We start from the raw sequence: 14,240 nt of genomic DNA on the forward strand, positions 1-14,240 counted from the left end.
GAGTGTAGCTAGGTCTCCTCTCACTTTAGAGAGTCGTTATGCTGAAACCTCCACTCTTAGAGTAGGGTTGAGTTAGGCTTCCTCTCGTTTAAGAGAGTCATCCTGTTGAAGCCTCCGCTCTTTAGAACTCCGTCTTTGGCAGTAATATGAGTTTGTAGGCTCTTTTCTTTTTTGAACCTCACTAACTGCCTCTGGCATTGAGTGTAGCTAGGTCCCCTCTCATTTAAGAGAGTCATTCTGCTGAAGCCTCCACTCTGCATAGCTCCGCTTAGGCGTTGAGTGTAGCCAGGTCTCCTCTCATTCTAGAGAGTCATTATGCTGAGACCTCCACTCTTAGAGTTCCATACTTTGGTGGGTGAGCTAGTCTATCGCGAGCTTTGAGCCTGCCTGTAGAGGTTGTGCCTCGGGTTCTGGCAAAAGCGATTTGGCTGGGGCAGGGATGGTGTTCCTTGAGTCCTTGACTTAAGGAATCCAGTTTTTGGGCACTCATCCCTCAGCATTCCCTATTCTCAGGGAACCATGGTTACATGTGTAACCTGAGACGTTTTCCATTGACAAATTTTGGGCCAAATGGACATAGTTTGTAAACTAAATTTTATTAGCTGCACTTTCATTGTTTGAATACGTTCAATCATTTGACTTCCACAAAATGATATTTACACGACACTTACGTTTTTTTTAATATGTGAAATATTTGGATTTGTGGCGGTTTCATGCATCTTTTTTATATATTTTGTGTTTATGTACTGTATGTTGTGTGATTGCAGTGATCAGTTAAGAGCCTCTCAAATGTACTAGCAACCTGCTATTACATCTGCTCATGACATCTGAAAATCTGAAAAAGAAATACAGAAATTTTATACTTTGTGCTATTCTATATAAAAACACAGCACAGCATTTTAAGGTAAATTGTTGGTGATAAAAATATTTCACTTCTATACCACCTACTTTTAGTGTAAATCAGTTTAAATAACATAACTTAAGATTTTTTGCTGAAAAATATAAGCAACTGTAAGCGTCACATAAAAATGTATAAAATTTTAAAAACAGATATTAGGTTTTAGCATGTATAGCTTACCCTCTCTCTCATATCTGTGTGTGTTGCTCTGCGAGAGGCAGAGATTTATTCCAATACAGTGTTATGAGGTCAGAATCTGCTTGTCTTAATAGCTGTGATTTGATTTTTAAGAAAATATGTCTTGATTTAGAGATGCGGGTCTGAGCTCATTACCTGTCTGTGCCTCTTCTACATTTGACGTGCATTATTTGTGTTGTTATGGAGGTTGACTGAGTCAAAGACATCGAATCATTTGAAATGGACACTTCATATGTGTTTATACAGGATTTCACACTCAAACCGGCATCAGGGTCCACAATTAACTTTGGCAAGCATCAAATGTAAATGAAAATTGGCTTTGGTGGATAAGTAAACTGTTTTACAGGCCAGTTAACCTAACTCGTTTAAACAGTGACCCTCACTGATTATAAGTGAATCAAATCAAAGAGATATTGTACATATAGTCTACAAAAGAAAAAATGTAGCATTCTTTGATGTCAGTCACAAATTAAGCTAGGAGGCCATGTGGCATAACATTTCTGTTGTTTAGCCAGCAAAACAGAAATATGAGAAACAAAGTCATAGAGTCAATTTAAAAGAGTCGACTCTAGTAAAATAACTGATTCTTTTTTTTGTAAAAACATCGATTCCATCAACTCCTATGGCTGTAATTTCATTTATTTGATCAGAAATACAGTAAAAACAGTAATACTGTGAAATTGTATCACAATTTACAGAAGCTGAAGCTATTTTCCATTTGAATATGTTTTAAAATGTCATTTATTCCTGTGATCAAAGCTGAATTTTCAGCATCCTTACTCATTCACGTGATCCTTCAGAAATCATTCAAATATGCTGATTTGCTGTTCAGACATTTATTATTATTATTATTATTATTAATTTTGAAAACAGTTGTGCTGCTTTTTTTTTAGAAACCAATACATTTTTAGGATTCTTTGATGTATAGAAAGTTCAAAAGAACAGTGTTTATATGAAACAGAAATCTTCTGTAATATAATAAATGTCTTTACTGTTACTTTTGATCAATTTAATGCACCCTTACTGAATAAAAATATTGATTTCTTTCCAAAGAAAAAAAGGACCGTATATAGAGAGAAAGGGGGCTTATTAATAGTCACAGGAATCAAAACAAAACAAAGAAAAACCTGTAAAATAAATTAAAATAAAATATTTTATGTCCAGAAAATTCACTCACCATTGAAATGTAGGACAAGAAGTTAATTTTGGACCCTGACTGACACTCTTTTTCAAGTTTATGACAACAGGCAGATGAAATGAATGAAGATATTGAAAAAGCATACATATCCGTCATCGTTGTTGAAATGTATGATGTTCCAGTGCATTTCTACCAAAGCTGTGCATGTCATACAGCTTTAATGAACCCTTTAAAGGCCCATGCTGCTGTCCGCTGTCTAACGCTATGGCTTAAACACTAGACAACTACAGCGCAAGTGCTAGGAAACTGCCTCCATTACTGCTACGAGAACGTATCGGCGTGATCTGCAAAAGATGTGAATGAATAAATCATGTGATGTAGGAGAGCAAACTTGTCCTGTCCTGTCCATTATATTCCCGCCCCCCGTTCCCTGTATTTCCCGCTGAGCCTCAGTCGCCCCAGAGCTGCTCTGTCATGAGTTCCAGTTTGCAGAGGATCCAGCGGCGCAGGGGGCAGTAGTACTCGTAGTGGAACTGCTCAAACTCGGGCGTCTGCCGGATGTCATGCAAGAACGAGATGTCCAGGTCCGACTCCAGCAGCACGAGCAGGAGGGGAAGCAGAATCATGAGGAGACCCGTGGCCATCACCACCAGACGGGCGGCACTGCGCAGACACACCTGCATCTGCTGCCGTCCACTCGACGGGCTGCACAGCGACTGACGAAACACCTCTCTGGCCACTTCCCTCTCCCTCTCGGCCTGGAGCTCCAGCTGCATCTCTGGGTCAGCGTGCAGCTCCTTCAGCAGGCGCGCGGGACTCTGGAACTGCAGGTCTAGGCCGCCCTGGCTCTCCTCCACCGGCGTGGGCACCATGCTGGCACACGGGCTGTACGCTGTGTCAGATATGGTGAGAGCCGCGCACGCTTCATCTTCATGGTCTACGTGTATCTCTCTCATTTCCTCATCTGCTCTCGTTCTGTTGGCTGCCTCGTCTTCGCGTCTGTCCTGAACGTGGTTTTCCCTCTCCTCCATCTCCGCCTCCTCAGGAGTGACCGATGGTTTCAGTGGGGACAGATGAACCGAGTTTTTCAAAGCTGAGAGTCCTGCGGAGTGAACAACTGGTTGTGTTAATCACTGAAAGTTCACCCTTAAAGGGACAGTTCACCCAAAAATGAAAATTCTGTCATCATTAAATCAGAAGATATTTATTCAGTTGCTGGTCCACACGGACTTCCATAGATTGGAATTGGTATTGGATTGGAAAAATACTATGGAAGTCAATGGGGACCATCAAGTGTTTGGTCACCCACATTCTTTAAAATACCATCTGAGTAAATGATGACAGAATTTTCTTTTTTTTTTGGGTGGGGGTGAACTGTCCCTTTAAGATTAATTTTTCATGGATATTTCAACATTTCCTGAAGAACACATTGGTCATTATCAGAAAAAAAAATGTTGACTTGAATGTAGTCATAGTATATTTGATAGATTTGTAACTCTTTTATGTATTGAAAGCGAAAGAGCTTTTAAAATAAAATATTGCATATTCTTTTTCCAAATCTATATAGGGGCCATTTCTGTCCCCAGGACAATATAGGTACAAACATGCATACAAATTAACTATAAAATACATTTTATTATTAAGCAAAGTGTCCTGCACATTAATCTAACTGCAAATTTAAAATATTTAATTAAAAAAATATTAAAAACTACCTAAAACACAGAAAATATAGCATTTGTACATGTCCCCAGTGCCTAACGCTACATTTTAACATGAAATATAATGTTTAAAATCCTTCAGAAATCATTTTTATTTTGCATTTTTGTGTACCTCCATATCCCATCTGTGCTTTAAATACATTTATTTCAAAATAAATCTATAATATTTTGGATAAAATACACATTTTAGTCGTGTCCCCAGGTTTTCACTCAGTCCTGTTACGCTAACACATTCCCCCCTCTAAAAAACTGGGGAAATTCCACAAGACACATTTTCAACATAATATTGCAACATCTGGATCTTCTGAAGGCAATGAAATGATCGAAAGCATGTGGCCTTATTTTCTTTTCTGTATATTTGATGATATTGTAACGGTGGCTGGGAGCGAAATTATAAATATACTGTCCTGTTACCTAACCTTACTTTATTTTAAAAATACAAATCTTTGGTGAATCACTATAATTTATAGTATTCTCATAATATTAGCATGTACTCAATGTGGCTAGATTAGACGTATTTGCTAATTTTATCCTAAAATCTCAATCCTGTTACTTTCAGTCCTGTTACTCATATACTCATATATCCTATACTTATATATAGTAACTGAGTAATAGTAACAGGAGTGAGTAGTGTCATCAGATTTATTAACGTAAATATTAGGCTACATCCATATTAATCTAGATAAATTAGAAAGTGCATCTTTTTCTCAACATTTTGGCCTTCTATCCACACTGAGACAATGCTTTTGCCCAGAGAAAACCTATGGTCGTTCCTGCATTGTTGTTTTCTATTACATTCCTGCAAGTATGACAGAAAATGTACTTGAAATTTCTGTCCTGTGGCAATTACGTATTAGACTCATATATGGAATGGTGTTTGAGTGTGAGCTGCGCTATAAGAAAACAATATCCACAGAAAAACTGAAAATATATTATTGGTTAAGCTTATTATTTTTAATATTAATTTGAATTTAATATTTAGAATTTTTTCGTTATTTATATCTTATCTTATAACCCGTCTTCTACCATTAAAACATAACCCTAACAAAAACCTCTGCAGACCACTAGATTTAAATAGAAACATGATTTGGCCTTTTTTAGCAGTGAGGTCAGCTCACTAGTCAATGTTCAACACTTTCACTATACCTCACATGTGTAGTCAAACCTGTATACTAATATAATGGATACTCCTTCCTGTTACCCATTTCATTCCTGTTACTAAATGGTTTTTTTCTTTAAAAATAAAGTTAAACCACTATTTTTTTATTAAGTTTGGTCTGTAATTTATCCCATTGTTTAATAAATTGCATCATAGAAAATTGATAAGCTTGAGGTTTGAGTCGCCTTTAAAATGAAAAAAAAATGGGGTTGTGTACTTTAGAAAAATACACCTTGTGTATATAGTGATCTTTTTTTGACCATGAAACCAACAATTTCTTTCAAATAAACACCTGCCCGAGGGAGAAATGAAGGAATTTCTTGACATGTTTAAACATGCTTTTTAAAAGACATTAGAGTTTTGGTAACAGGACTGAGAAAAATGCATCCATCTTCCACTTAAAAATTGTGTAATAAATTAAATAAAATTACCTGAGATGGACCAATACAGATTTTGAATAGTTAAATATGTGAATTACTAGATTCAGTTTTTAAAAAAGGTAAAAAAAAAAAATTTTTTTTTGAAGAGTTTTGGAAGCAAATGGCACCCATTTGGTGGAATGGCCCATATGTATTAAAAATAATAGCATTGCATTTCCCCATTTATCACCATTAGAATGAATAGATTTTTAAAACATGTACTTACATTTTAGTTTTTGCAGTTTGTTCCTTTTTCTAATAAATACCCAGTGCTGGGTAGATTACAAGCAAATTGTAGTCTGTTACTGATGCCAAATTACATGACAAAAAGTGTTGTCAGTAACATAATCCATGACATTACACATTTTAGGAAATATAATCAGACTACTTTTAGATTACTTTTGACATTTATCACATTGATATAAACAGGATAATCTTGTATCATATTGATATAAAAATACAAAGAGAAAGAAAATATATTCAATTTTTTATTATTAACAACATGAAGTGCATGAAACATTACAAAACTGGGTTATGTGAAGGAACTGCAGGGGGTTTGTTTATATTCATGGTTATGAATAATTTATTGTTATTGTATGAATAATATGTAATCATGTAATCAACAAAAAAGTAACTGTAGTCTGATTAAGAGTATTTTAAAATGTAATATAATCTAATTACAAGTACTGAATTTTTGGAATCTGATTGCGTAATCCAGATTATATGTAATCAGTTACTACCCAGCACTGTAAACCACCCAAACCAGTACACACACACACACACACACACACACACACACACACACACAATACTATAATAATACGAATACAACGAATTCTAATTATTAGTAATACTAATTCTAAAAATACTAATAATTGGTAATACTAAGAATACTAATGATTAGTAATATTAATACTAATACTAAGAATACTACTGATTAGTAATACTAATACTAAGAAGGATATTAATACTAATACCAAGAATAATAATAATGCTTAGTAATATTAATATTAATACCAATACTAATATTAATACTGATACTACTAATAATAATGATTTAGTAATACTGATACTATGAATACTAATGATTAGTAAGAATATTCGTAATAATATTAATAAGGTCATTGATTGCTTTAAAAACCAGTCAAATTAAATCCCAACACATTTTGAATATAACGGGTTTGGCACAAAACATTTTAAGTAGTTTTTATTACTATTTTGAATTCGTTTTTACTCTTTATATTTTCATGTTTTCATTTTAATTTTTGTCATTTAATTGTGTGCTTTTGTCATTTGTACAAATTTTTGTTTATTAAAAATGTCTCTAGTTTTGCTTCAGTTCATTTTGTATTTATGTTAGTAATACAACTAGCTGAAATAAAATAATTCATTTCTAGTTCTTTTTTGTTAACTTTTACTTCAAGTTATGAAATGTTTATATATACAGGTGCATCTCAATAAATTAGAATGTCGTGGAAAAGTTCATATATATATATTGCTCTTCTCGTGTATATGTTGTATGCATGTTTAACCAGCAGTTGAGAGGCACAGCTGTAGCCTGTTCTTTGGACAAGTCCAGTCTAAATATAGACCCAGCTGCCTGACTAGTGTGGATTAAGACGAGTCTCCCAGCTAAGTTGTCAGTGACGTCGATGCTTCTCCATGCAAATATTCTCTAACACACACAGAGCTCTGCAATGTCCTTTGACCTTAACCATCCTCTCATTTCACTGTGACATTTAACATACTGTCAAAAAATGAAAACTGGATTGTTGGATGAAAAGCATTAATTAATTGATCCCTCGTTGACAGGATGTACCAGATTTCAAGGCATCAGCACTGACAGCCGCTTAACAGTTCCTGAAATACTAATTGGATAATCATGAGTTATCTACTGAACAGCTTACACAGAAACACACTTAAGTTAGTAGATGCAGACATATGGGCAAAGAGAAGATGTCACCATAGCGACACATAAAGAGCCATTTAACCCAGGAGGAGGAAACAGTCGTCACTAGCAACAGACCATCATGGCTACCATGGCAACAGTTAGATGCAACAATAACTAAATCTGAGGGAGATTCTCCTGAAGAATGTGAAAGACATAAAAGAAAAAGAAAAGAGAAAAATGCCGTTTGACACAAAAGTTGACATGCCCTCCCCTCCGATTATGTGTCATCAAAGTAAAGTACAAAGAACTAGATTTTCAGTTATTTCAATATTGTTAAGCTACACCCAGTGGAGTCAAGAGTTTTCTGCTGCCTTATAAGAGTAGTTCAACCAAAAATGATACGCCTGTCGTCATTTACTGGCGTACTTATTTCTGCAGCACATAAAAAAAGATATTTTGAAGAATGTTGGTACAAAAATATAAAATTTGTCCATTTTAACAATAAAATTGACAAAAATACACATACGACCTTTTTCAAAACATCTATTTTTTCCCAACTTTGGAATGATATGAGGTAAGTAAAAGATGACAAAATGTTCATTTTGGGATGCGTTTTCAGATTGACGTAAAATTGCTATTCAATGAAGAAATTATCCCGCATCCAGTCCATCTGTTCAATCACAATTATCAGATGCAAGCATTGGTAAATCATGATTTGGGAAGCTTCCGTACCGGTTCCTGAGATGCGGTCTCCGTGGCCGAGCAGCCGCACGTAGACGTCTCGTGCCGTATAGTTGGCCATGCGCAGCTGCAGGTTGTGACGTGTGGTGATCTTCACCTGACAGCGCATGGCGTCTCCTCGCTCCTCCAAACATTCACCCAGAACCTCATCTACATCCTCCACCCGCAGACCTTCGTCAGCAACCTTTTCACAACCCACCACACGCTCCCCCTGCTCTCCGAGAACCTCCATATCAACACCTCCCTCTCAATCCACCTCAAACTCACGGCTCCTGCTGGCTCAAACACTGCTCTTCTGGATGGGTTAAGGCTCATAGGATGGGGTCCTGCCGGCCCCTTCACTTCACCGGATAGCGGACATGTGAACAAAGTCGGGGCATTAGGGGCCGGATCAGCCCAAATGCAGGATGAGCTATTTATACAGCATCAGTCATAGCTCAAGGCTTTGCTAATCACAGCGGCTGATTATGGTGAAAAGATCCAGTCCGGAGTACAGTACAGCCAGCAGACATCACACGTATCCGGCTTTGAGGAATCCTGCTGTACACCCAGAACAACCTCTGACTCCTTTTATTATTTTATTAATACTTCATGATCAGATATTAAAGGGATAACAGAGCAGAATAATGTTCCCCTCCACTGGAGCTCAAATCTCGTTTGCCTTTGTGTTCAGTTAAAGGAATACTCTGGGTTTAATACAAGTTAAGCTCAGTTGATAGTATTTTAGGCATGATGTTGATTACCACAGACATTTTCAACTCGTCCCTTCTTTTTTAAAAAAAACAAAAAAAACAAAGGCAAAACTAAAAAAAAATATATTATAGTTTATTAAATGCAAGTAGATGAACTCAACAGTGTTTTTTTATACACTTAAGTAGGACTTAAGTACATCTTTATATGTAATTTCATAATTACTTCTATTATTTTTGAATTTTTGTGCTGAATGTACTGTCAAGCCGGCAAAACTAAAAAAATATATATTATAGTTTATTAAATGCAAGTAGATGAACTCAACAGTGTTTTTTTATACACTTAAGTTGGACTTAAGTACATCTTTATATGTAATTTCATAATTACTTCTATTATTTTTGAATTTTTGTGCTGAATGTACTGTCAAGCCTTTATTGTAGACTAAAATATACCCTAATGTCATTGCTATTTAAACTTGTATGTCATATTTTAAATATATTAATTTTAATTGTAATATTTGAATAACACACTACAATTAAAGTTATAATTAAGTACTTTACATGTATTTTACCATGTCAGTCAACAAATATAAAAAGTATACATACTTAAAGCGCAACAGTAGTTTATTAAAACAACACTTTAAAATGTACTTCTAAAGAAAAACGTTAAATTTGACATTAATTCAAAGCGCCCATTTTTAAGTGTACTTAAGTGTGTTAAGAAACAGTCATGAAAGTGTCTCTCTTCAAATACACAAATACAACATTATATTATCTTCAAGTAAATTTTTTTTTTTTAATTATTTATTTTACTTGTAATATTTGAAGCACACCACAAGTGCACATTCAATCCAATTAGGCGCACTTCTTTTCCGCCATTGGCTCTCACAAGTAAATGGAAAGTTTGTATGGCCACAAAAGAGATTTAAGAACTCATAATGTCTTAAATTGTGTCTGTTTCTCGCCCAAAGCTTATAGCACGGATTCATATAATTTATGCATTTTACAATTATGTTGTTTCTTAGACAGCATTAATGCTGTCTAATCTAACAAATCAACTCCCTACAGCAGTTAAGGCATGTCTGCAAAGATCGGAACGAGATGTAGCGATCTAATAGACAGTGTTTTTTGGAACGCCACTGTAATGTCTAAGACGTGAGCCAACAAATGGTTCATTTTAATCAAAGGCCATGTTGATATCACCAGCTAGAGTTGTAAATTTCAACTCTAAAAAGCCAGAAGCTTCTTTAGCATTATGCTGAAAGATTCATTGCACCAAAGAGAAGGCAGATTTTCAAGTATGAGTCACTGTTCTCCAGGGTGGAAACCGAAACAGTAACAAAAACACCAAAAATTGTACCAAAACAATGAAATAGAAAAATAAATACAATTTACATGACAAGTAGGTAAATGGATTTATAGTGCATTTCTCGAGTTTTAGCAAGTTTAAAATGAGTAAAACAAACTAGTTGATCAATGATCAATAGAGCACTGTAAAAATTATCATAATTTTTAATGGTAAAAGACTAAAAATGTAAAAATGCTACTGTAAAAACGGTAACACTTTGTTTTAAGGACCAATACTCACTATTAACTAGTTGCATATTACCATGCATATTAATAGAATATTAACTGTTTATTAGTACTTATAAAGCACATAGTAATACCTTATTCTGCATGACCATATTTTAGATTACTTAATCTCTATAACTACCTTACTAACTATTAATAAGCAGCAAATTAGGAGTTTGTTCATATTTAATAGTGAATATGTGTTCCCTATTCTAAAAACCTGTTAATGGTTAACAGCAAGCTTCCTTAACATATATGAAAAAAAAATCGAATGAGATATTTAATGTAATTTAGTAAAATACTCAAATTTCTAGAGTTTGGAAATGAACAATAACAAGACATCTTATAATTGACAGAAAAAAATAGAAAAAAACAAACATTAATTGACATTCCAAGAATTCCCCATGTGACACTTAAATAAATTTTCATTGAAATAACTGTTTCTTCTTAATGTTTATTGCATTACTTTACTGTCATATATGCTACCTCAATGGTTTTGTATTTGCTTACACTGTGTACATTCTATATATTACTATTGTGGAAAAGCTACTTTTATTCATCATGTGAGTTTGTCTTTATATACCAACTGTTTTTAAGGTGGTTGTCAGTAAAAAGTTAAAAACTGATTGTAGTACTTCAGTAGGTTGGTAGATTACTATTAGATCAGTTAATCAAATATGCATTTTTACAGTAAATTTAAGTCCAGTCTGCCAAACTTAAAATGTTGCTAGCTTATTTTCACGGTAAAGTTCTAGCTTCCACAGCTGCTGGATTTTAACTGTAAATTTCAAAATTTTTTATAGTGTAGTAGTGATGTCTGTTTTAGCAAGCACATTGTTTTCAAGCAGGATGAACAGGGAACTTCTGAGAAGGGCCAGTGTGACATTCAGTCCTAAAAAGCTTGTCCTGTCCTCTGGTAACTGGATCTGTGAAGGGCTTAGCATTGATGAACCAGCCTCAGATCTCCTCACACGGACACCACGGCTTCATCACATGACAAGACCCCTTCATTAAACGCTCTAGTTCACTCCGGATATGCCAGACCAGACAAAAAGTTTTGGTGAGCCTCTGCGAATTGTAGCCTGACTTCTGGCTTCAACAGGGCATTTTTGCCCACAGAACTGCCTTCATTGAATATTTTCTCTTTTTCAGATATTCTCTGTAAACCCTCGAGACGGTTGTGCATGTTAATCCCAGTAGATCATCAGTTTCTGAAATACTCAGACCAGCCCATCTGGCACCAACAATCATTCCACGTTTAAAGTCACGTAAATCTCCTTTATTTCACATTCTGATGCTCGGTTTGAACTTCAGCAGATCATCCTGACCATGTCTACATGTCTAAATGCATCGAGGTGCTGCTGTGATTGGCTGATTACACATTTGCCTTAACGAGCAGTTGAACAGGTATACCTAATAAAGTGGCCAGGGAGTGCATAAACAAAAAGTATGACAAAAAACTACATTTATCTGGTGAAAATGTTGGTCATCATGAGGCATTTCACCTTCTTGTAGAATAAAAACAGTTTGCTGGAATAATAATGTGACTAGAGTCTCGTGAATAGATCATGATCATATTTGTTAGTATTTTTAGAAGTACTTTTCATTTGTTTAGGGGTTAAAGATCTTAACAGTGGAGAAAGGTGCACTGTTCAGGTGTGTATGTATGCAGGCGTGTTACCGTTGTCTGCGGAGGAGTCTCTGTTTTCCCTGCTGGAGCTCAGTGCTGGTAGAAGAGGCTCCATGTTCATTATCAGCTGTTTATGACTGAGCGAAATAAAGCTTCTGCTTTGACCAAACTGAGACCTGAAACAGCCATAGAAACATACAAAAATGTTAAAACATGAACTTCTGAAGTGAAAGTGAAATCATTTAAAAAGAGTAGTTTTTTACAAAAAGAATTTGATTGATGTAGATTTTTGATGTAGACTATGTAGACATAATATCATGTTATAATATTACTATTAAAGGGTTAGTTCACCCAAAAATGAAAATTACCCCATGATTTACTCACCCTCAAGCCATCCTAGGTGTCTATGACATTCTTCTTTCAGACGAATACAATCGGCGTTATATTAAAGAATGTCCAGGCTAATCCATGCTTTATAATGGGAGTGGATGGTACCCCAAAATTTGAAGTTGAAAAAATTGCACCCATCCATTATAAACGAAGTCCACATGGCTCCGGGGGGTTAATAAAGGCCTTCTGAAGCGATGAGAAAATCATGGGGTAATTTTTATTTTTGGGTGAACTATCCCTTGAACTATTAACTATGACTTTTGCCTCAACAAACTCGTAATTTGCTGGTTATTAATAGTTAGTAAGGTAGTTGTTAAGTTTTGGTATGTGGTCAGATTAAGCGATCTAAAATATAGTAGAATAAGGCATTAATATTTACTTTATAAGTACTAATAAACAGCCAATATGCTAGTAATATGCATGCTAGTTATTAGTGAGAATTGGTCCATAAAGGGCACCTATTATGCCCGTTTTTACAAGATGTAACTTATGTCTCAGATGTCCCCAGAATGTGTCTGTGAAGTCTCAGCTCAAAATGCCCCACAGATCATTTATTATATCATTTTGAAAATGCCTATTTTGAGTGGAAGCAGAAACACTCTGTTTTCGTGCATGTCTCTTTAAATGCAAATGAGCTGCTGCTCCCCGCCCCCTTTTCTGGAATAGGGCTGTGCCTTTACAGCTCATACCTCAGACACTTTGTCAAAAAACATCCATTTGGTTTTGATTATCATGTCTATCATGCTGAAATCATGCGTTTTAAAGCCATATCAGTTTAAACTTCTGCTACACGGTTTTCTGAGCACACACATCCAAAGCACGTGCACAGAAAGCGGCTGTCACACGGCATGATGTGAGTACTAAACCAAGTTCTCTTTCACACACGTTTATGTTAAAAACACGCACAAGTTAGAAAAACACAGTCGGTTATGTCTGTGTATTAAACAGCTGTGAAAGAAATCTAAATGCATATTGTGGCCGTTTTAAACCATATGAACAGCCTGATTTCCACAACCTGAAGTGAGTGAAGTGTGGATTAGACACAGTAGGGTATATATAAATGGAGGCTGACCTGTGTACAACAGGAGGTTCTCTCTGAATCTTTGAACTGGCTTCAATCACTTCTTTAGCCACCCGACCACTGAAATCAAACCAGAAGCAATAATATTAAATATCAGCATGTCTGACTTATGGTTTACTTCCACCGGATCACTGCACAATCTCACCTGTAGCGAAATCTGCTTCCCTTGAAAAATATACTGCTGCTGGACACAGTCTTGATCTGACTGGACTTTGCACATCTAAATCAGAAAAAAGCAGTTAACAAAACAATAACCAACAGTTTGCCTCTACTACGTTCATATTCAAACTTGTTGCAATTGCAATATTTAAATCAATTCTGCAGCTTTTCTCCTACAGTGTGGCCTGAGCAATAAAAGCAGCTTGTGATTGATTGACTGATGTGTGTGTGTTAATATGAAGAGAGTGTTGTTGTTTGACAGAGGCAGGCCTGCTGTCTGGCTGGCATTTAGGCTCTTAATTAAAGGGCTTTCAACAGTAACATGATACCACTCACACAGAGTAACTAGAGACAGAGAAAGACATCAAGGCACTTATATCAGGATCATTCTCAGCAAACCGTGCCATCTGTGTGCTGCGTTTGTCCCATGACCTCATACTGATATAATTACCAGGATCTACAACTTCTACACATTATTAGAAAGATGTAAAGATGTATATAACTGTTAGTGTGGAATGCAAAATCCATTTTAAAAATGTATATTTAAAGCTTTCATT

At 35.6% G+C, this 14,240-nt stretch overlaps 1 protein-coding gene across 1 annotated transcript in view; it reads right to left on the minus strand.

Annotated features, from left to right (window-relative positions):
• Positions 1 to 2,164: 2,164 nt before the first annotated feature.
• The window catches only part of frmd3 (FERM domain containing 3), an 83,752-nt gene continuing 71,676 nt past the window's right edge, over positions 2,165 to 14,240 (minus strand). The window contains exons 11-14 of the mRNA XM_016455087.1: positions 13,670 to 13,744; positions 13,516 to 13,584; positions 12,105 to 12,229; positions 2,165 to 3,336 (exon numbers count right to left, since the gene is read on the minus strand). Of these exons, the coding sequence (XP_016310573.1) occupies positions 2,684 to 3,336; positions 12,105 to 12,229; positions 13,516 to 13,584; positions 13,670 to 13,744 (922 nt within the window). The 3' untranslated portion in view covers positions 2,165 to 2,683. The remainder of the gene's footprint in view (positions 3,337 to 12,104; positions 12,230 to 13,515; positions 13,585 to 13,669; positions 13,745 to 14,240) is intronic.

This window comes from Sinocyclocheilus anshuiensis, unplaced genomic scaffold, assembly GCF_001515605.1.
Source record: "Sinocyclocheilus anshuiensis isolate Anshui unplaced genomic scaffold, SAMN03320099.WGS_v1.1 scaffold449, whole genome shotgun sequence".
In the NCBI taxonomy this organism is placed as follows: Eukaryota; Metazoa; Chordata; class Actinopteri; order Cypriniformes; family Cyprinidae; genus Sinocyclocheilus; species Sinocyclocheilus anshuiensis.